We start from the raw sequence: 20452 nt of genomic DNA, 5'->3' as shown, positions 1-20452 counted from the left end.
TCTTCATGTGCCCGCATCACTTCGAACCCCTCTAACTTTTCTTTAGAAGAGGATAGCACGATCGCAGGAGTTTTTGAATGATTTTCATGCAATTGATGATTGTTTAATGATAGCACGAACTGTATACACTCTTTTATGTCATTGGCTTTAGATTTCGGGATTTGTTTTATGATGATGAGGGGAGAAGTGGTAGTTAAAGTAGGTAGATGAATGAAATGAAATGATTTGATTTGAAACTCATTGCTCGTGACCATAAGTCGACCCAATATCTCCCCATCTAATATTTGCAAACGTCACAGAAGTACCTGGATGTTCAGCCTCGATGAGGGCAGGATTCCCTTCCGTTGTATTACAAGGACCAGAACCTTCACTATCCAGCCAGTTCATGTAAGCCCCCGAGTCATTCCAAATAGCGAAGATCAAAACCATTCCACGTCCAAGCGCTTTGCCAATCTGCTTAAGCCCACCCATCTCCTCGAAGTAACTCGCCGACTCACAATACTCGTTCGTCAAAGAGTCAACCTCCGTTCCAGTCACATTGACAACAGCATTCTGAATAACCCTGTTATTCTGAACATACAACCGTCGAATCTCAGTCAAAGAACCCGACGCGGTCTGATCATCCGTCACAAACTGCGTCACGACCGTAAACCGCTTCGACGTATCCACCACCTCCTTATACCCATAGTAATCATGATCTCCAAGCGCATAAGGGTTGAACCCGCAACCCGACTTATCACAAACGCCGTCACTTCCACACAAATCCCCCTCACATGAATAAACCCCGCTAATATTGCACGCATGCGGCGTCAACGCCGTAGAAAGCGCATTAGCTTCCCAAAGATCCATCTCGTTACAACAAGCTCCAGCTCCATCAACATTCGCAACCCCATTAATCCACGGATCAACCGAGCACTGTGCATCGCAATATCCAGTACCATATTGCGCACCAGCAGGATTCAAAACACCCCGTCCACCTGACTCTTCCATCTCAGCTAAATAAAGCGCCCCGTTCATACCACAAACAAGCGATGAGACATCAACATCAAAGCTGATCTCTTGATTCAGCATACGAAGCATATCATAGTTCTTCCCGCTCTCATCGAGAAGGTACACACGCGGCGTCACGACCGACGTCGTTCCGTTGATTGTCAGGTACTGATGCATAACAAGACTATCGCCTCTCGTCTGCACTCCATGTGAGGCATAGTCCGTACCTTCAAGAACGCAGTTCTCAGCGCAGGATTCCTCAGTTGCGCATAGCGAGGGATTTAATCCTGTATCCCAGTTTCCGCATGACACGCTGCTGTTTCCAACTTCGTGTAGGGGATGTGAAAGCGCGTCAATAACGATTGATGTGTCGTGTGGCACGCAGCCGGCGAGTGTGCTGCATTTCCATGTTTGAAGCTTTGGATGGATTTCTGGGATTTTGCCAATCTGTTGGGCTGTGACTAGCTGTAGTAGGCACGTTGCTGCGAGGAGAAGCGCCATTTCTGGTGGGCTCCAGAGTACTTGCACTATGGCCTTTAGATTTCGCTTGGAGACGATCTTCTAGGTGTAATTGTGGAACGCATTCAGGATTTATTTGCTGTTTTATATTTTATCGCGTACAGTGAATTCAATGAGGTGGATCCAGTGAATTTCACCTAAGAGTCAACCCCCTGATCCGTACATGTGAGGAATCCGTTCCTAGTGCACGCTAAATTGAGGGGCGCGTTGAATTTCCACATAGCAATAACAAGAACGCCCCTTTTCAAAGGGTCCGGGCCACTAGTCTGGTGATGAGCGGGAACTAGGATCCAAAAAATGACCTCGGTGGAATGCTAGTGGAGCATTTGTTTACTCCCGTTTACGCGCCTGAAGAGTTTCTCCGCTGGGTATCATTCCACCAGTGACACATAGTCTCAGTCAAGCACTCAGCTTCAACTAACTCAAAAGTTAACTTGCTGTGTGTTCCTTTAATTTCGCTACGCTGAAAGTCTTTGGAACCGTTGAGCCCATTCTCACTACATATGGGAGCAACCGCCGCCAAGACTGCTAAGGTATAAGTGAAACAATCTACTGAAACTGCAAATCACCGAAATGAAAGATTTACATTGCTTGAGAGAATGTATATGGGTGAGCTAGCAATGATAGTCCAGTTGTTCGGATTTTGTTGGACTCGGAGACTTTTGCCTAGAGTCTACCATGTTGAATGGTAATTTGAACAATTTGCGACAAGGGTCATGTTGGATGACTGAAAACAAGAACTTGAAAAGGGATCAAATTTTCCACATATACTTGGCGTCGCCTAGTAACCTTAATAGTCATCTCCGCGACTGATGACTTCCTTGCCGGATTGACCCAGCAAGATGGTCTAAAAAGAGTGAATTAGCACCCGGAATCTCAAGCAAGTGAAAGGGAGCATACATGTTCAAATTGGGCGGAGTATGACCCCTCAATGTCCATGAGGGGTGGGTAAGATTCGACTACTCCTTGGGAGACAAGGCTGTTCATCTATTCAATGTGAGCACAATAAAACTTGGGAGTCAGAGGGAAAGGCACTCACGCCGGCCAGATAACGATCGACGCCAAGGCGCTCGAGGTATCGGCGACAGAAGACAATTGTTCCAAAGTTGTCGTTGATTGTCTTGTATAGAGATCGTGCCGAGGCAAGAGGAGTAATCACCCTCTTTGGGGCGTGCAGGTCTTTGCCATAACCATAGACACCAGGTCCGTCTCTGGTTTTTCCAAGACCAGTAGACCCGAACGTCTCAATGGCAAAAACTTCTCCTTCCTCCATTTTGGTCTGATCCTTGGTTCTCACAAAGGGGATCGACTTCCCGCCGTGGATCTGATACTGCCTGATGTTGTGGCCACTTAGATCTCTCACAGCCTTCACTGGATAGGTCTGACCCCTGATCTCTACTTCGTAGCTTTCCATGGCCTCTTGGATAGCAGCGCTGACATCGCTGATCCGGACATCAGCACCGGCATTCTAATTGAGTCAGTTATGTATGGGATTACTGAACGCATACTATCTCACCTTAATACCAGTGTTGGTTGCATCCTTGACCGCAGCAAGCAAGTTGTCATACGTGGGATCGAATGACATGGTGAACGCACTGTCAACAATCCAACCGTTGATATGGACACCAAAGTCCACTTTCAGGACATCACTTGCTTGGAGGACAATATCCTTCTGACCAGGATTGGGCGTGTAATGCGCAACACAATTGTTCAGCGCAAGGCCCGTCGGGAACCCCATTCCAGACACAAGGCAGCTTCCAGTTTCAAGGCCTGGGTTATCGAGCAGCGCTCTCACACCGTCGTCGATACCGTCAGCAATCTCTGTGAGAGTGTGACCCGGCCGAACATGTTCTTGCGTCCAACGCCGAACCTGGCGATGCACTTCGGCTGCTTTGCGATAGTTCGTGAGCCAAGTTTTGTCCTGAGTGAGACGACGAGATTCGTATCTGGCTTCCTCCGCCGTGGTACGAGCCGTGTTCTCATCCACAGATTCATAGCTTTGCATCTCTCCACCGGGGTACTGATCATTCTGGTAGATCTTGGTGAGGGGAATTCGAGGAGGAGACGACTGCTTGGCTGTAGTCGCCTTCTTCTTCTTCGACTTCTTTCTTTTCTTCTTCTTTGAAGCGTCTGTCGGGGTATTTTGCGATGTTAGCGACTCGGCAACAGCCCCGGGCTGATTGTCGCCGTCGTCATCGTCGCTGTCCCCATCGCCCAGACTTCCATCTCCATCTCGGGCCAGGTGGGCACCTCGTGGTTCTCCACCAGTGGCGTTTGGCTTGGTTGAGCCGGACGGATCATCTATTCAAATGTGAGCAAGACCTAGCCGATGCGCTGGAACCACGCCAATACTTACTACCGCCTTGTTGGCCCTCGTCTTCAGCTGTCTTGGAGCCCATTGCGACATAAAGTAGATTGTTCGGTCACTAAAGATGGAAGATTGAAAAGATTGCAGCCTTGCGCTGGTTATGCGTGTGGGGGTCCAAGGGCGGTGTGGGGCCTGGCCATATGGAGAAGTAGATCATGATCAATGACAAAGCTCCAATATAAGGAGTATTTGAAGCCGTAAACGCGCGTCGATTGTGTCTAAATGACTAAACAACAGGTATTTGATACATCAGGAATGAATACACGTCCGTTCTACTGCCGGATCGTTTTCATGGACAGTCTGAGGCTCCAATGAACGTCAGACTCGGACTCCGTTCTCTCCGGGCAATTAGATGTCACCCCGGACATCTACGCGAGTTATGGCGTCCGAGCTAAATCAGGCTTATATCATGCCATGCCAATCATGGCGCTATAGATAATGATCGGATTGGCTCATGGTACCGCTATCTCCACCACCAGGCTTCCATGCTTATATTTATATTCGTGCCCCCTTCATGTCCAGTATATTTGCATTCGTCTCTTTGACTCTGGCCATAAATATTAACCGCCAACATGGAGTTGGAAGAAATTGCTCCGTCGAATGGCGAGCATGCAGCCCCCACTCTCAGCAATGAGCAACTAGATTCCCCCGCAGTGGCCAAAATGACAGACAACGAGATTATAAAACTCTCAACATGGAAGTTTTGTACCATTGTGATTTCATTGTGCTCGGCATGTTTCCTAGCAGGTTATGTGAGTCAAGCGTTTCGAGCTAGGCGAATCACCCTGCTCATGGCAATTAGGATTCGACGTGTGTTGGCACGCTTGGACCCACCATCAGCGATGAATTCAGCTCTCTCAACGACGTTAGTTGGTACGGAATCGCATAGTAAGTCGCACCCCAATGTGGGTGTTTGATTGGTCTTCCTGACTGGATCTCTAGCTCTCTCGCATCCTGCGCGACAGTCCTTAGTTTTGGGAAGCTCTATTGCTTCTACTCCGCGAGGATTGTTTTCGCGTCTGCTCTAGCGGTTTTCGTCATTGGCTCCATCATCTGTGCTACAGCGCAGTCCTCGATTGCCTTCATTGTGGGAAGAGCAGTAGCTGGATTGGGTAATGCAGGAATCTTTTCCGGTTGCAATATGTAAGACGCTTTGTTGCTGTGTGTTCGGTATATCGTCCATACTAACATACCATCAGCATTGCCGCCAGAATCATTCCTCTTCGGTGGAGACCATTCTATCAGAGTTTCATCGGAAGCATGGAATGTATTGCACTGGCAACGGCGCCTCTGATAGCGGGTGCTATTGCCGATGTCGCTTCCTGGCGAGTTTGTTTCTGGATTAGCGTCCCTCTTGGTGTCATTCCAATCCTCTCGGTGCTGTTCTTTCTTCGGATGCCAAAGACAGATAAGCAGGCGACTCATTCGTCTCTTGCCAAGCTGCGACAACTTGATCCCATAGGCATGGCCCTATTCGTGCCGCTGGTCATTTGCTTCACATTGGCACTTCAAACGGGCGGGACAGAGTACCCATGGAGCAGCAAGCAGGTTGTTATACCGCTAGCCATGACTGGAGCCCTGTTGGTGGCCTTTGTGTTACAACAGGCGTATATGCAAGAACATGCGACACTTCCTGCTAGGCTACTAAAGTCTCGGATTATGCTTTCCAGTATTGCGGTTAGCTTTGCCTGTTCAGGCGCACTTTTTGTTTTCACATACTATGTGAGTGGGAAAATCTTCGTTGCACAGTATAGAAAAGCTAAATCTCCCCAGCTTCCCATCTACTATCAAGCGATTCGTGACGTTTCAACAATGGAGTCCGGGGTTAGAGATCTCCCTCGAATTCTCGGTCTTACTATTGCCATCATTTTTGCCGGTGCAATGACAACTATGACAGGATACTACATGCCGTACATGGTCCTCGGGGGCGTGCTGATGTCCATCGGTGCCGGTCTAACGACTACATTCAACACGACCACATCTCTCGCCCACATCATTTCATTTCAAGCCATCTTCGGCCTTGGTTGTGGTTTCGCCTGGCAGCAACCTTATATAGCAGTTCAGGCCTCTACGCCTGCATCCGATGTGCCATCCGCGATCGTGGTACTCACCTTTGGGCAGCTTCTTGGAGGTGTGGTCATGCTTGCGATTTCGCAGAACATATTTGCCATAGAGCTGATTTCTGGGCTTGCCGCCAAAGTACCTGGGCTTGACGCTAACCTCGTTCTAAACTCTGGTGTACTGAGCCTAAGAGAGGTTATCCCCGCGAAGTATCTCGTGGATGCCTTGGGGGTGTACAATGATGCTCTTGTGAAGGTATTTTATACCGGTATGGCGGTTGCTTGTGTAACCACATTCGGTGCGTTGGGATCGGGATGGAGATCAGTGAAGCAGGCCGATAAAACCAAATAACACCAAAGCTAGTATAAGGGTGGGTTGAGGGCGAAACCACCATATGGGCCTGTTCACCGGTTTGCAAACTGGATCCACTACAGACGTCTTTTGGCAAGTATATAGATTGCAATAGTAGTTCATTTGATCAAACCCAATATTTAATCAAAAGCCTCCTGATATAAAGCCGAATAGTGGAAATGGTGCAGTCCAAACCCACGATCGGCAGTGGATCGCCCGGCAGTATCATCACCGCCCAATCCGCACTTTAATCATTTCCATCAACGACACCACCACCCCCAGCCATCCACAGTCACGCTCCCTCGTCTTCTCGGATGTTCTGGCCGTGAATCCGTATTCTCAAACATATCCAATTCCTTCATCGTGAAGTCTGAAAAGTCGTGGGGGTTTACGACACCCCGGGGTTGATCCACCCAATCTCTGCGGCTGTCACCCTCACCCACCTACCCCTCGACTCCGCGGAAGCAACCTAGACGAAATCTGACAGAGATCACTCGGCCACCACAATGATGGAGGATTTCAACAGCGAGACGGATAGTGACTACACTAGCTACTGGCGAGACTGGGTACGTGCTATTCTGGGGAACTTCGGTGGGAACCATATGCCCCGCAGGCGGGTTTTGCGGTCAAAGGCCTCGCATGTGATGTTGCCATGCATTTTTATGTGTGACAGACACACTGCAGAATATCAAACAAGGGGCCGGGGAGGCTGAAGGTCTCATGAACCCATTATCGGCCCCATGTGCTGTCTAGACCGCTTTGCCCTAACCTTTTACCGAATGCGGCTTTTGGTTGGTGTGGATGAATTGTACTGACTGAACTACCTCCATTCTAGTTTGTCTCGTCGCGGGGAAATGAGTACTTCTGCGAAATCGACGAGGATTACTTGACCGACCGATTCAACCTGACGGGCCTGAATACCGAAGTCCCCTACTACCAATATGCGCTGGACCTTGTGACCGATGTCTTCGACCTTGATGCCGATGATGATCTACGAGAGCAGATTGAAAAATCCGCTCGCCATCTGTACGGACTGGTCCATGCGCGTTACATTGTCACCACCCGTGGCTTGGCAAAAATGGTACGTCTAGTGCTACATGTTCATGCACTTGATACCTACATACTAATATGGGTATACAGCTTGATAAATACAAGAAGTGTGACTTTGGCAAATGCCCGCGCGTTCTGTGTGATGGACACCCCCTCTTGCCTATGGGCCAGGCCGATCTTCCCAACTCGACCACCGTGAAGCTCTACTGTCCTAAATGCGAGGATATTTACAACCCCAAATCCTCCCGCCATGCCTCAATCGATGGCGCTTACTTTGGCACATCATTCCACTCCATCCTCTTCCAGGTTTACCCAGCACTGAATCCCGAAAAGAGCCTTCGCCGCTATGAGCCCCGTATCTATGGCTTCAAGGTGCACGCAGCTGCTGCCCTGGCGCGCTGGCAGGACGGCCACAGAGAAGACCTCCACTGGCGTCTAAGCGAATTCGATATGACTCACAAGTTCATCGAAGAAAGCGAGAGTGAAGACGATGCATTTGAGTACGGCGAGGAAGTCCCCGAAGCAAACACTGAAAAAGTCGCCGGGGATGCGGCGTCTGGTCGCATGGATCTTGGCAACTAATTGCACTCCAATGGATCTTTAACGAGCAAATTCGGCGTACCGAGGGATTTCCTAGGATTTGATCTTCTGTGATATGCGTTAACGAATAATGGCGTTCTCTGGCCCGCCTGGGCCGATCTTCGACTGTATCTACATCAATCTCCCTCATCTCTAACAGAACCGAAATGAAGAAGATCAAATACTGTTTCGTGTCTCGTAGTCTTGCCAAAGTATTTACATTTATATAATGGTAGGCCCGCCCAAGATCTCGGGCTCAGGCGCCAACCCCATCTTCTGCAGCTCAACAAAGGCGAACTTGACTGCTCGCGCCAATCCTTCGCCATTGATCCACGCTTCATCATGCGCACCCTCAATAGATAGGACCTCGACTCGTCTATCACGACTTGACAATTCCCGCACCGGAATTTGAGCTTTCCCTGCTTCCCACCCTCTCAATGCCTCCCGCATTTCTTCAACCTGTCCCTCATCCACCAGCTCATCGTCTTTGGAATGAGCCAGCACAACCAACCGTCCGGTCTTCCAACCACCCTCCACACCACGCGATCCAACCATTTGCGCCGGCGACACCCCATCCCAGAGCATTACGTCATTGCCAAAGGCCCCCTCAATGAACTCTCTATAAGCTCCAATATCCCGATGCGTATCTTGTAACCTCCTCAAATCATATATACCCGCGACACCCACTATCGCCATCGGATGCGCCGACAGCTTCGGTGGTAGCGGACCGGGGGACATCGAAATCCGCTCCGCACCTACGCCATCATCATCCGCTCCGCCGTTGAAAGATTGTTCGCGGTGATTCGCCACAGCGCCCATAACAGCCTGGAAGGCTAGCGTTGCGCCACAACTGTGTCCGACAAGGACATAGCGGGGTCCAAAGGCGTAAGTGTTCTGCAAGAAGGCGAGAGCAGCTTCGACGTCGCGAATGTGATCTGGGTGTTTCGCATTGCGGTGTTCATTTGGTGGAGTGGTAGCGGGATCTTGAGGATGGCTTGGATGTGCGCTTAGCCGGTAGGAGATTGAGGCGATTCCGGATATTAGAAGGTCTGGGGAGTTGCGCAGGATGGTCGCGGCGTTATCGAATGCAGATGAAGTGACTGTTGGGTCTCGCCATGCGCCACCATGAATATAGCTATGTTTTGGTTTGAGGTTTTAGCTATTGCGCTCTGTCATGATTGCGGTTGCCCGTTTTCTCGTTCGAATCCATGGCGGGGAGGGGCTGCTTTGGTTCGTACATCACCCAGTATCCATCTTGGTTTGTGTTTAGTGGTGTGACACTTATAGTCTGAAGGGCGTGGGATCTGCCATAGGTGACAGTCCTTGTCGCGGGATAGCCTGGCTCGGGACTCATGGTGCAGGAATATCTATGAAAGAGAGAATGCTCAAGTTCTACGTTTTGATAATGACATCGATAGGAAGCGGAAGCGGAAGTGGGACAATCTCCGCTTTGCCATGACTAAGGGTCTTTTAGACATGCAGCCTAGATAAAGAAAGCCAGAGCTTTTCTGCAAAAACCTGCTACAGATCAATCAAAAAAAAAATCATCGTAGGAATGAATTTAGATCATCTTTACCAAAATCATAGTCCGTATTGAGTGGAGTAGATTCCGTCAGGCACAATGCGGAGTTCCAAGGTTGCGGCGGAAAACTTATAGTGTTATAATACGGTAATACCCCTCAATGCTCGGGTTGTGAGGTGAGAGAAGATGTTATATAATACACATTTACCGTACCACGCTAATCCCCATTAGGACCGCCCGTCTGAATTGTTCTCACACAAACCGCTCTTCCCCATCAAAGAGCCTTAACCCACTCCTATACCCGGTGCAACCACCTTTCAATATGGCCGAGTAGGTTCGATTCGAAGTGCTGCTGTTATTCTCCGACTAATGTATCGTCTAGAGCACAAGCCCCCCTCGTGGCCGTCAAGGTCGAGGCCCTGGTACGATCCCCTCCAAATCTTGAAAATCTGTCCCTGCCCTCGCCAGCAAGAAATACTCATGTTCGATGCTCTAGGTGGTGATGAAAATCATCAAGCACTGCAACCAGACCTTCCCGACCACTGCAACCGGTTGCCTCGTCGGCATGGACTTTGACAACACCCTCGAGATCACCAACTCTTTCCCTTTCCCCGTTGTTGAGATGCCCACCGAGTCGCACTTCGACAACGCCTCCCCGAACCCGGCCGCCGCTGCTCCCCGCGCTAAGGGCAACGCCGCCTACCAGGCTGAGATGATTCGCATGATCCGCGAGGTCAACATTGACGCCAACAACGTCGGATGGTACACCAGCGCCAACATGGGCAACTTCGTCAACATGAACGTGATTGAGAACCAATTTTACTACCAGAAGGAGCTGAACGAGCGGACAGTTGCGCTGGTTCACGACGTCAGCCGCAGCGCTCAGGGAGCCCTCAGCCTACGCGCGTTCCGCCTCTCCGCTAAGTTCATGGAGGCGTTCAAGGAGAACAAGTTCACCTCAGAGGAGTATGTGCCATTGATTTGTATAGACACTCGGGATTTTTTTACTGACAGTCTTGCAGGTTGCAAAAGTCCAACATCCGCTACCAAGACATCTTCGAGGAGCTCCCCGTGGAGATCCACAACTCGCACCTGATCACCTCCTTCATCCACCAGCTGCAGAACCCTACCACCTCGAGCTCGACTGACCTTCCCCCCTCTCTCGCCGCTCTCGAGGCCGGCCCCTTCTCCAAGTCCACCATCCTCAGCCCCAACTTCGACAACCTGTCCCTCAGTATTGATCCTTTCCTGGAGAAGAACTGCGACCTCCTGCTGGACAGCATCGAGGCCCACAACACCGAGGTCAACAACTACCAGTACTACCAGCGTGTGCTCGGCCGCGAGCAGACCAAGATCAACAACTGGAAGCAGAAGCGCGCCCAGGAGAACGCCACTCGCGCCACTCTCAAGCAGCCTCTGCTCCCCGAGGACGAGTGGCAGCGTCTCTTCAAGCTCCCCACCGAGCCCAGCCGGTTGGAGAGCATGCTCAACACCCGCCAGGTGGAGCAGTTCTCTCGCCAGGTCGACAGCTTTGTCTCATCGACTACCGGCAAGATGTTCGCTGCCAAGGGCAACTTGCTGCCTGAGACTGCGAACTAGATGTGTGTGGACCTGAGGCTTTTGGGATTGCATGACCTTATTACGGCGTAGGGAGGGAAAATGTTCTCTGGATGTTTATACGACTCCTCTTTCTTTTTGTATCCATGACGACGATGGGTCTTTCTTGTCTAATTTTTTGGCACATATGGACTCACATCCGTTCATAGAAAACAATGACTTTATCTAGACATGAATGTTTATTTGCGCTTTGCTTTACACTTTTGGCCTTATTCTATACTTGTCGATCTATCAGCAAAATTTCAGCCCTAATCTGTAATAGGGCAATATAGGTCATGTGACTGGTATGACTTCATCAAGATACAACATTGCAATGACCGATAACTTGATTTCACTCCGTAGAAAGGGACTATTTTTCAAGAGCATTGGTTCATCCCAGCATGCTGTTTCGCTTCCTTGGGTCCTCACCTGCAGTTTGAATCCTCAGCTGTTCATACAATGTATAATACCCATACGGACATTTGGATTGTAAGTCCCCACCTCAAATCTATATATCGGGCGGGTTGTACAGTACCTATATATTCTGCTCCGCCTTGGACCAAGAGGCACTGTAGCATGGAATGAGCACAGAAGACATAATTCTCAGTGGAAAGGGCTAACGGTCTCCATACAGGCCGGCGCATTCGCTGCCGTCTCGGTCGATTTCTTGGTCTATCCTTTCGACACCTTGAAAACCCGCATTCAATCCCCCTAACTATGAACGCGTGTTCAAGGATGTGCGTACAGGTGCCGTGAAACGAAATGTACTTTTCCGAGGGTTATATCAGGGTGTATGGAGTGTTGTATTCTCCACAATTCCTTCATGTAAGATCAGTCACTCGGTCCACGGGTCTTTCAAGCGTCCTCAAGTCACTGGAATTGAGCCACAATTCAGTTTTCCAAGGACTTTTTTATGTTCACCCTCAACAATCACCGACACCATCCGGGACCACGGATACTGACATGCCTTCAATTACCCAGCAGGAGCATTCTTCACAACCTATGAAGCAGTAAAATATGCATTTTACAATTCATCCACCAATATTGGATCAGAATCTCAATCCCAGAACTCACGGTCGACAATCCGCCTCCCATTTGCTCATTCCATACCAATACCAATAATCCACGCCATAGCTTCCTCATCCGCCGAAATGGTCTCATGTCTCATATTGACACCAGCAGAGGTCTTAAAGCAGAACGCTCAGATGGTGAATAGCTCTCAGGGCCAACCAGGATCTAACTCGAGGCATGCATCTACCGACAAGTATATCAAACAGAACACATCAGCTATGCGTCAGGTCCTTACACGCTTCAAAGCTCATCCCTGGCGGCTCTGGAGCGGATATACCGCGCTTGTGGGGCGCAATCTTCCTTTTACAGGTCTCCAATTTCCATTGTTTGAGTTTATTCGCACTCGTATCACAGATTGGAGACGACGAAAGAGGGAAGGGCGTCCTCAAGGAAGAGACGACCCCGAACAGTCATTATCTCAAAGAGAAGCGCTCATTGAGCGGGCGGGGCTGACGGGTATTTCGGCGGGTATATCCGGGACCTTTTCATCTTTTGTGACCACGCCCATCGATGTTGTGAAGACGCGAGTTATGCTTTCTGCTACTGATGATGTAGCGAAAACAGAGGGAGGCCAAACGCAGAAGAAAGCTCCGAAAAAGGGTACTTTGGTTGTTGGGAAAGAGATATTCCGCAAAGAGGGGGTAAGAGGCTTGTTCAAGGGTGGTGCTATTCGTTCTGTGTGGACTGCTGTTTCAATGAGTTTGTATCTTGGTTTGTATGAGGGTGGAAGGATGTTTCTAGAGAACCGGCGCAAGGAGATGGAGGGTGTTGGTGGAGCTAGGAATGAGGATGGAGACGCAGTTGTTTAGAACATAGACGGAGGGCATACTAATCAGTGATTACTATGTCCCTATCACATACAATTAAATTGATAATTCGAAATGCTTGTAGATAACACAGAGAATCTAAGAATGAACTCTAGATATGAAGTCGAACATTCTGAATTCCCCATCATGATGTTTGACGGGATCTTACGACCCCAGACAGGTATTCGTCATGAGGCTGCATACAAAAAGCATACTCTCGGGATTCCTTAATCTCCCCTTCTCCAACTTCTTGTTAATGTGATACCTAAAATTTCTCCACTTTATTTACGAGGCAAACAAGCTATGTATATCTATAAATTGTTATACATAAACACCTGGTGGAGCAAGACCCTACATCAGGTCCACTTTTCCTGCACGACGGGGTCCTATCGATGGCTGTTCCGGCTAGTTCTTATACAGCTGCTGCATATTACCTTTAAACCTGTGAGTGTGGGATTTAGCCTGCAAAAACGACTAGTGTCGAGAACTGACGTATCGATATGTGTAGTGGGACTGCACCCTGCGTTCTCACGGCAGCACAACTGATGGCATAGGCTGACTGGTCGCCAGACTGGTTCAAGCAGTCCCAGACCCCAAGGGGCCTGATGCCCTGCACTGAAACAATGCGACTTTACGTGGTTGCTGTGCGTGCCGCGTGGTGTCTATGGCGAGTATCCCGCAGATTGTAAGTATATGGTGGACGAAGGTATATTGGCTGGTCTACGCACCAACTGCTTCTATTACTACATTATGTGGAAGCGCTCTTGCGAGGATTATATGAAATTTCTCCTTCGCCTTTCTTCCTACCGTCTTCTAGTATGTATCTCTTTGCTACCTCTATTTTTAATTATCAGGCAGATACTAAGCTTGGAAGAGATCACAAACCACACCACCCAAAACCAGGGCGGAAAGACCATGCAAAACTGCCAGAGTGTTTCGACAGAGTTGATGGTGAAGCTCCTAGGTTCCGAGTCAAGCAATGGAAAGCGAAAGGACCGGCCCAAGGATTCACTCCCCGAAGTTGGTCACGAAAACCTGAAATTTTCCCAGTTAATGACACCTCGAAATGTTTTTTTATCAGGTCTCGGAATGGATACCAGAGATGATTTACGTGTCGCCGGTGGATCTCCGGCGCATTTTCGCAACCCTGGGTGGCGAGTTGGATCGACATCTAATTGAGTCTCAACCACTTGAGGAGAAGCAATGAATATTACAGAGAAATCGATGGATGATGCCGTCTCTTGAAATCCGTGGTCTACGCAAAGGGGCTTCAGTAGAATAGCAGATCAACCTAGTCTAGTCTGGTCCAGTCAGAATTAAGGGAGGAAAATCACATTTTTATCATTCATGCCTGAAATAGTTCAATAAGTCGTGAGGTTCTTAGTAAAAAGGAGTAACGGTCAAACAGCATAGCGAGAATGGAAGACCCACCTTGAATTGCGGGGTAAACTTGATGTCCAAGTAATTGGCGTCGAACTTTATCATATCCTGCACTCCCGATCTCAATTGCATGAGAGAATGGCGCAGGTGATAGAACAAGTCATGGTGATGGGTGTAAGCTTCCACCCTTCTCTACTACAGGCATCGTACTAACGATAACAAAACATAGGCCGGGGGTCTCTTCGGCACCGAAGTTCTCTCCGCACTTCAAAAAGAAGGTTCTTTCAACCTTTCAATTCTTTCCCGCAAATCCTCAAAGTCAACCTTCCCATCGCATTTCAAGGTTCACACGGTAGATGATGACTACCCAATTGATCAGCTCGTCAACGCCTTCAAAGGTCAAGATGCGCTCGTCTCGACGCTCCCTGGGAGACCCTATACAGTCCATCTGCGCATGATCGACGCTGCAATCCAGGCAGGCGTCAAGCGTTTTATTCCAACTGAATACGGCAACAATACCTGTGCAGCAGCAGCCGAACTCGTCGTACTATACGCTGAAAAAGCGAAGGTCATCGCTTACCTCAAGACCAAAGAGAGCACAGGATTAACGTGGACGGCTATTCATACTGGGCAATTTTTCGATTGGGGGCTGGAAAGCGGATGGCTTGACTACTATCTAAAGGAGAAACGCGTTACCATCTACGACTCGGGTGACAAGCCGTGGTCGACCTCGACCTTAGGGACTGCGAGTGCGGCCGTGGCCAAGGTGCTACTGAAGCCAGAAGAGACGATCAACAGGCCAATTTATGTGGCTTCATTCACTGTGTCGCAGCGACAGGTTCTTGAGGCACTTGAGAAAGCAACCGATACCACGTGGGAGGTGCAGAGAATGTCCTCAGAGGATGCACTGAAGAAGGCAGCCGAGCTTGATACTAAGGACTATTCTGATGGTCTGAAGCTACTTGTTCTGATGCTACTATATGCGGATGATGCAGACAGGGGAGCAGATTTCAAGAAGGACGGTTTGTTGTGCAATGAGTTACTTGGATTGCCGGAGGAGGATTTGACCGAGGTTGTCAACCGAGTTGTTAAGCAGCAGACCCTTGATTGAAAAGCACTAAAAATGCAAAACCTAGAAGTGCTTGTTTTGCACATACGTGTGATAATTTTATTCATGCATACGGTCGTCAAGCTTTCCCAGGTGAAAGGTCTGCACGTATAGTGGCGTTCCATGAGTTCGAAACCATCCTTTCAGGCCGCTTATTATATGTAGCTTAACGCTTATCAATACTATACGCAGTACGCTGACTCTAAAAAACACCGGGTAACCGACGCTGCTTGTACACAAAGCATATGTGCTACGCCATTAGGAATGTTCTCAGTAATGTTTAGTTTGCATGTTCTACATAGTAAGCTTATCCAGCTAAGAATGTGAGGTTTTGGCTGGCAGGGAAGATGACAGAACATTATGTATGGAGTGGAGAGGGTTTTAAACTCATGTAACACCACTGTAGTATTACGAGCCTCATATTAGTGTAAGAGAATGACCTCGGGACCCTAAATATCTTAGTTATCGTAAGCCGTAGATACCTAGTACTGCATTCTAAATTCTCGACTATTCATATACACCAAGCCTGACTTCGCTACAGCTCGTTTATACGCTTCCTGAACCGAAACCATTTAAGATCGTTGAAAAGTGAGTCTGTAATTACTTGAACATAGCATGGTACCACTACAGCTGCTGCTTAATAATGTCAGCAGCCTTCTCGGCAACCGCAAACACAGTCGCCTGAATATTGCCCCTAGGCTCAATGGGGAAGATGCTAGCATCCACAACACGAAGATTAGTGGTGCCATAAACCTTCAACTGGGGATCCACAACGCCTCCATCTTCACGCGGCATCATAGCACACGAGCCAGCAACGTGGTACATGGAAAGTACAAGCTCCTTGCAAATATCCTTCGCCTTCTCCAAATCTGTAAGGCGCTCGGGTGTGTGCAGACGCTCACCACCCTTCTTCAGCAGGGATCCAAAAGCCTCCGACTCAACAATCTTAGTGTCCATCCACATGCTATGACGAGCATGCATTTCCTGATCAACCGGATGACGGAGGATAGCCTGATCAATAAGCGGTGCAGCCTTCGGATCGGCAGATTGGATGTGCACTGATCCACGCGAAAGAGGATAACTCAATAGTGAGAGGACGCTGACGAAGAGTCCAGGGTGCCCCATTCCGAAAACACGCTTGGGGCTATCTCCTTCCCTTGGTAGGAGTTGGAAAGGGGCCATGGTATACTGCACAGTCGGGTCATCCGGGTTTTGCATGATCTGATGGATTGTCTCGAATTGCTTCTTGTGTGCTCGCGAGGTGTTGGGATCATCAATGCAGGATTGAATCTTTTGCAGTAAATGGGTTCGCTCATCTTGGGGGAAGTCTAGACATGGCATAAAGGCCGACACGAACGGAACACAGCCCAATGGGCCTGAACCGTCCTTTTGATATGCGGCCATTGCGGCTGCTGCCACTGCAGGATCCCTAGCCATGTCACCGGATGGCATACCGTCTGCCACTTCGTATCCAAATGAGACAATTCCATGGTCTTGGAGGTTTTCTCCGACGCTTGGGTTGTCGATAAGAGTTGTGATCCCATGAGGTTGAAGAATCTTCGTATCTCCAACACCAGATAGCTCTAGGATCTGAGAACTTTGGGTTGTGCCAGCAGCAAGGATGACTTCCTTATTTGCTGTTATGGTGAATGTCTCCAGGTCCTTACTGAATCGGACGCCAGTCGCAACGAAGCCTTCATTTCCATTTTCCAGCAAGACCTTTTCTACGAGGGCACCAGTGACAATCCTTAGGTTTGCCCGAGCTTGCACATCGGGTCCCAGATATGCGGCCGCAGAATGGCTTCTAGTGTGTGTGACCGGGTCCACCGCACCGGGGCTAACAAAGGGACCAGTACCAGCTCCAGCGACCGGATCTTCGAGCTGGGGGTAACCCAATTCCTTGAAGCTTCCCATCCACGCAGAGTGGAATGGCATCCACTGGTCCGCGTAGGACACCTGTACAGGACCCTCGCTGCCTTGATACTTCTGATCATACTTCATCTCCGGGAAGAACTCTCTTGCTCCCTCAGATGGGGGTGTGGTCTTTTGGAACTTGCGAATGTACGGAGAAAGTCCGTCCCAGCCCCAGCCGGGATTTCCTAGCGACTCCCATGCGTCCAATCCGGTGCGCGATGGGTAGATGACCATGCCTAGGTTGATAGCGGAGGATCCACCAAGAGTACGGCCCTTGCTTCCAATGAGCTTGCGACCATTGAGTTGTTCCTACTTAAGTGTTAATTGCTGTGTATCTTAACGATTGATCGAAAATCGTACCTGAGGGACGGAACGAAAGTTCCAATCAAAGTCTGGGTCTTCGAACGTCGCAGGTCCCAAACCCGGAACAGTGATTCGAGGATCGCCAATGCGATTCGTTCCTGCTTCAAGCACCAGAACGCGAACATTAGGGTTTTCTGATAGCCGATTGGCGACGACTAGACCAGCAGTGCCGCCGCCGACGATGATAAAGTCAAAAGCAGCATCTTGAAGTCCTGCAGAGGATTCGGTATCAAATGATGCCATTATTGAGATTACTATTAATGCAATGGACTCGAAAAAACAAGGAAATCAGTTGAAAGGGGATGCAGGAACCGTGGGGTTCAATGAGGGGCATCATGTCTATCCCGCTAATACAGCTAATCACCGATGGCCGACAGGCTATGAATCTTGGCCTCCTGACCGACATGAGCACAACAAACATAATTCACTGCAGATAGGCACGAGCTATGGAATTATGCCGGATCTTCGGAACAAAGCCAAGCTAACCTTGAAAAAGGTCTAGGTGAACTCCTATTATCCAATTGGTATTCGCAGGATTTGCGCTCGGACTAGCCTTTAACCCATTTCAATTGTTAGTGAAACACCGGGTCAGTAGGTCCGAAGTCGGCTGTCAGCATTAAGTGTCGAATAGGCTTGAAGTCAATTCGCCGCTCATCTGTGAGATCTCAAATGTGATATGAGATCTTATACTTCCTCTTGGTGTCTTTTTAGAAAGGGGGGCGGATCTGCTTTAACCAGCAGGAGAACGTGGCATGCAGCCGAAGGAGAAAGTGTTCTTGGGTTTACACAGACCCCCGGTGTGCGGCCCCAATGCCTAGATTCGGTATGGTTCCTGACCCGCTTAGCTCCAATACGAGCCAGAACACTGGGGAGGTCCCGCTGTGGAGACTTTCGAAGGATCGCGATCTTTACTGTACTGGGGGCGGAAAACTGATGGGGTTACCACGTTATTTGCACGAGTTGCCACTGCTGCCCGCTTACTTTAATCCCAATGCTGCGCCTGTGACACGCCACAAGCCTGGCTTGAAACCGCCCGTGGGCTGGAGATACACAAGATGGGCAACTATGGATTAAGTGCCACAGATGGCAGAGATATTGTCATTGTGATGGTGGTATTAGGCTCTTTGGCCATTTTGTCTACGATTCTTCGGATTATTTCGAGAAGGATGAGAGGTATTAAGCTGGGATGGGATGATAATCTCATGATAATTGCGACTGTATGATCAAGCACCTCATTCCAACGCTTCATTCGACTAACCAGCGTTAAAGTGCTTCGTGATTGCGTCGACAGTGATGGTGATAATGAGTATGGCCTACCGTTCATGTTGACCGAAGATCGTTACTGATGATCTGTTGTTAGCCGTTACAAAGGGTGGAGTTGGACGACACGCAAAATACGTCGCCGCATCTGATCAAGAGTTTGTATTGAAGGTCCGGTGCATATAACCTTTGCTCCGTTGAAGTGATACTGACCTTGCGTACTTTAGGTGATCATATCATGCCAGATACTATATGGAATTGGGCTTGCCATCGTCAAAACGTCGATTATGATCCTATACTACAGGCTTTTCGGTACGAAAAAGAGTATGCGAATTGCAATTTACTCGACCGGCGCGATCATCTGGGCTTGGGCGTTCAGTATTCTTATTGAGTCATTACTCCTTTGCCAGCCCGTTGCATTCAACTGGAATCAGACAATACCCGGTGGGAAATGCGGCGATCGAAATGCAGCCTTCGTTGTTGCCGGTGTGCTGAATATGGTCACCGACTTCATGGTCATGTCGCTACCAATACCGTACATCTTGAAGCTGCAACTACCAATTGGTCGGAAGGTTGGTTTGCTTGTCACCTTTTTGCTCGGACTCTTGTAAGTGATCGCTTCCTCCCCCGTGGCGTATTTCTGTCACAAATATGGATATTGAACAAATCTAACATACCACAAGTGTCAGCGCAATCAGTATGGTTCGCGTTGTGAGCTTGATGCGCATCAACTTCGCAGATGTCACATACTCCCTCCCCCTCCCGTTGATGTGGAGTATCATCGAAGAACAACTCGCCATCGTCGCTAGCAACCTACCTCTCCTCCGCCGCGTTTTCTCTGCCATAATCCCTGGGAGCTGGATTGGTGCATCGAATCACGAATCCGGCTGGTCAAACAGACAGACTCCTGGTCGAAAAAGCTTGTCTAATCACTTTGCCATGACTAGAATGGATATTGGTGTTAATAATAGCCAGGTAACATCGGGGCATACAAAGACTAGCTCGAGTGTTAAAGAGACTAGATGGAGTGATGATGGTGTTGATGGGCAGTCTGATACGGATTTGGCTTCCAATGGGGCTCTTCCTGGGGGTATTCATATGTCAAAGGACTTTCGAGTGGAGTCTCACGGGTAGATATCATTAACCGGGTAATTCCAATACTTGAAACCGTCTAAAGTGAGACTTGAGGTCACGGCTTTCCAGTCTATTAGGTAGTATGTATGATTAGACGTCGGTTAGGCACCGTAGCTCAAATTTATGCCTGGATACATACAGTAAGGCTGGTCCAAGAAAAATAAGAGAAGAGACAAGTCAATAAATCATTTTGAGTACATATCATATCATAAGAATCATTTCGTATCTGTCGTGAGGGGTTGCCTGCCTATGCGGAAGTAGAGGGGATTTGGGGAGGGGAATAATCAACAGGAAAACAAACCAAAATACCAAATACATGCCACCTGCTCCATCATAAACAAACAGAAAGAGAAAAAGAACAAAAAGTGATAGAGGAAATA

The 20452-nt window shown here is 48.9% G+C and overlaps 11 protein-coding genes across 11 annotated transcripts; 7 read left to right on the top strand and 4 right to left on the bottom strand.

Annotated features, from left to right (window-relative positions):
* Positions 1–237: 237 nt before the first annotated feature.
* On the bottom strand, positions 238–1491 carry N7503_004952 (glycoside hydrolase family 7 protein; the record flags this gene model as incomplete). Its single annotated transcript, XM_057064499.1, has 1 exon — positions 238–1491. One exon carries the CDS (start codon positions 1489–1491, stop codon positions 238–240), a length of 1254 nt encoding a protein of 417 aa, XP_056922242.1.
* Positions 1492–2299: 808 nt separating this feature from the next.
* Positions 2300–3908, bottom strand: N7503_004951 (uncharacterized protein; the record flags this gene model as incomplete). The annotated part of the gene is made up of 5 exons (XM_057064498.1): positions 2300–2356; positions 2410–2496; positions 2549–2977; positions 3026–3810; positions 3866–3908. The coding sequence occupies 5 exons, from the start codon at positions 3906–3908 to the stop codon at positions 2300–2302; spliced, it is 1401 nt and encodes a 466-aa protein (XP_056922241.1).
* Positions 3909–4449: 541 nt separating this feature from the next.
* Positions 4450–6289, top strand: N7503_004950 (MDR family MFS transporter; the record flags this gene model as incomplete). The annotated part of the gene is made up of 4 exons (XM_057064497.1): positions 4450–4629; positions 4680–4765; positions 4820–5020; positions 5077–6289. 4 exons carry the CDS (start codon positions 4450–4452, stop codon positions 6287–6289), a joined length of 1680 nt encoding a protein of 559 aa, XP_056922240.1.
* Positions 6290–6795: 506 nt separating this feature from the next.
* N7503_004949 (casein kinase II subunit beta family protein) lies at positions 6796–7921 on the top strand (the record flags this gene model as incomplete). The annotated part of the gene is made up of 3 exons (XM_057064496.1): positions 6796–6855; positions 7125–7370; positions 7430–7921. 3 exons carry the CDS (start codon positions 6796–6798, stop codon positions 7919–7921), a joined length of 798 nt encoding a protein of 265 aa, XP_056922239.1.
* Positions 7922–8140: 219 nt separating this feature from the next.
* Positions 8141–9272, bottom strand: N7503_004948 (arylformamidase; the record flags this gene model as incomplete). The annotated part of the gene is made up of 2 exons (XM_057064495.1): positions 8141–9053; positions 9157–9272. 2 exons carry the CDS (start codon positions 9270–9272, stop codon positions 8141–8143), a joined length of 1029 nt encoding a protein of 342 aa, XP_056922238.1.
* Positions 9273–9762: 490 nt separating this feature from the next.
* N7503_004947 (putative eukaryotic translation initiation factor 3 subunit EifCh) lies at positions 9763–11039 on the top strand (the record flags this gene model as incomplete). The annotated part of the gene is made up of 4 exons (XM_057064494.1): positions 9763–9770; positions 9823–9862; positions 9937–10406; positions 10463–11039. 4 exons carry the CDS (start codon positions 9763–9765, stop codon positions 11037–11039), a joined length of 1095 nt encoding a protein of 364 aa, XP_056922237.1.
* Positions 11040–12187: 1148 nt separating this feature from the next.
* Positions 12188–12916, top strand: N7503_004946 (putative mitochondrial carrier protein; the record flags this gene model as incomplete). Its single annotated transcript, XM_057064493.1, has 1 exon — positions 12188–12916. One exon carries the CDS (start codon positions 12188–12190, stop codon positions 12914–12916), a length of 729 nt encoding a protein of 242 aa, XP_056922236.1.
* A 747-nt stretch (positions 12917–13663) lies between these two features.
* Positions 13664–14120, top strand: N7503_004945 (uncharacterized protein; the record flags this gene model as incomplete). Its single annotated transcript, XM_057064492.1, is given in 3 exon segments — positions 13664–13729; positions 13772–13981; positions 13995–14120. 3 exon segments carry the CDS (start codon positions 13664–13666, stop codon positions 14118–14120), a joined length of 402 nt encoding a protein of 133 aa, XP_056922235.1.
* A 311-nt stretch (positions 14121–14431) lies between these two features.
* N7503_004944 (aromatic alcohol reductase) lies at positions 14432–15404 on the top strand (the record flags this gene model as incomplete). The annotated part of the gene is made up of 2 exons (XM_057064491.1): positions 14432–14467; positions 14523–15404. The coding sequence occupies 2 exons, from the start codon at positions 14432–14434 to the stop codon at positions 15402–15404; spliced, it is 918 nt and encodes a 305-aa protein (XP_056922234.1).
* Positions 15405–16025: 621 nt separating this feature from the next.
* Positions 16026–17921, bottom strand: N7503_004943 (GMC family oxidoreductase; the record flags this gene model as incomplete). Its single annotated transcript, XM_057064490.1, has 2 exons — positions 16026–17624; positions 17676–17921. The coding sequence occupies 2 exons, from the start codon at positions 17919–17921 to the stop codon at positions 16026–16028; spliced, it is 1845 nt and encodes a 614-aa protein (XP_056922233.1).
* An 812-nt stretch (positions 17922–18733) lies between these two features.
* N7503_004942 (uncharacterized protein) lies at positions 18734–20072 on the top strand (the record flags this gene model as incomplete). The annotated part of the gene is made up of 5 exons (XM_057064489.1): positions 18734–18895; positions 18948–18984; positions 19039–19109; positions 19166–19545; positions 19622–20072. 5 exons carry the CDS (start codon positions 18734–18736, stop codon positions 20070–20072), a joined length of 1101 nt encoding a protein of 366 aa, XP_056922232.1.
* Positions 20073–20452: the final 380 nt, after the last annotated feature.

The sequence above is a fragment of the Penicillium pulvis genome, assembly GCF_028828015.1.
Source record: "Penicillium pulvis strain IBT 33274 chromosome Unknown contig_23_segment0_segment0, whole genome shotgun sequence".
NCBI lineage: Eukaryota > Fungi > Ascomycota > Eurotiomycetes > Eurotiales > Aspergillaceae > Penicillium > Penicillium pulvis.
The sequence above is the reverse complement of the archived record's forward strand: the minus strand, read 5'-3'. Positions and strand labels throughout refer to the sequence as shown.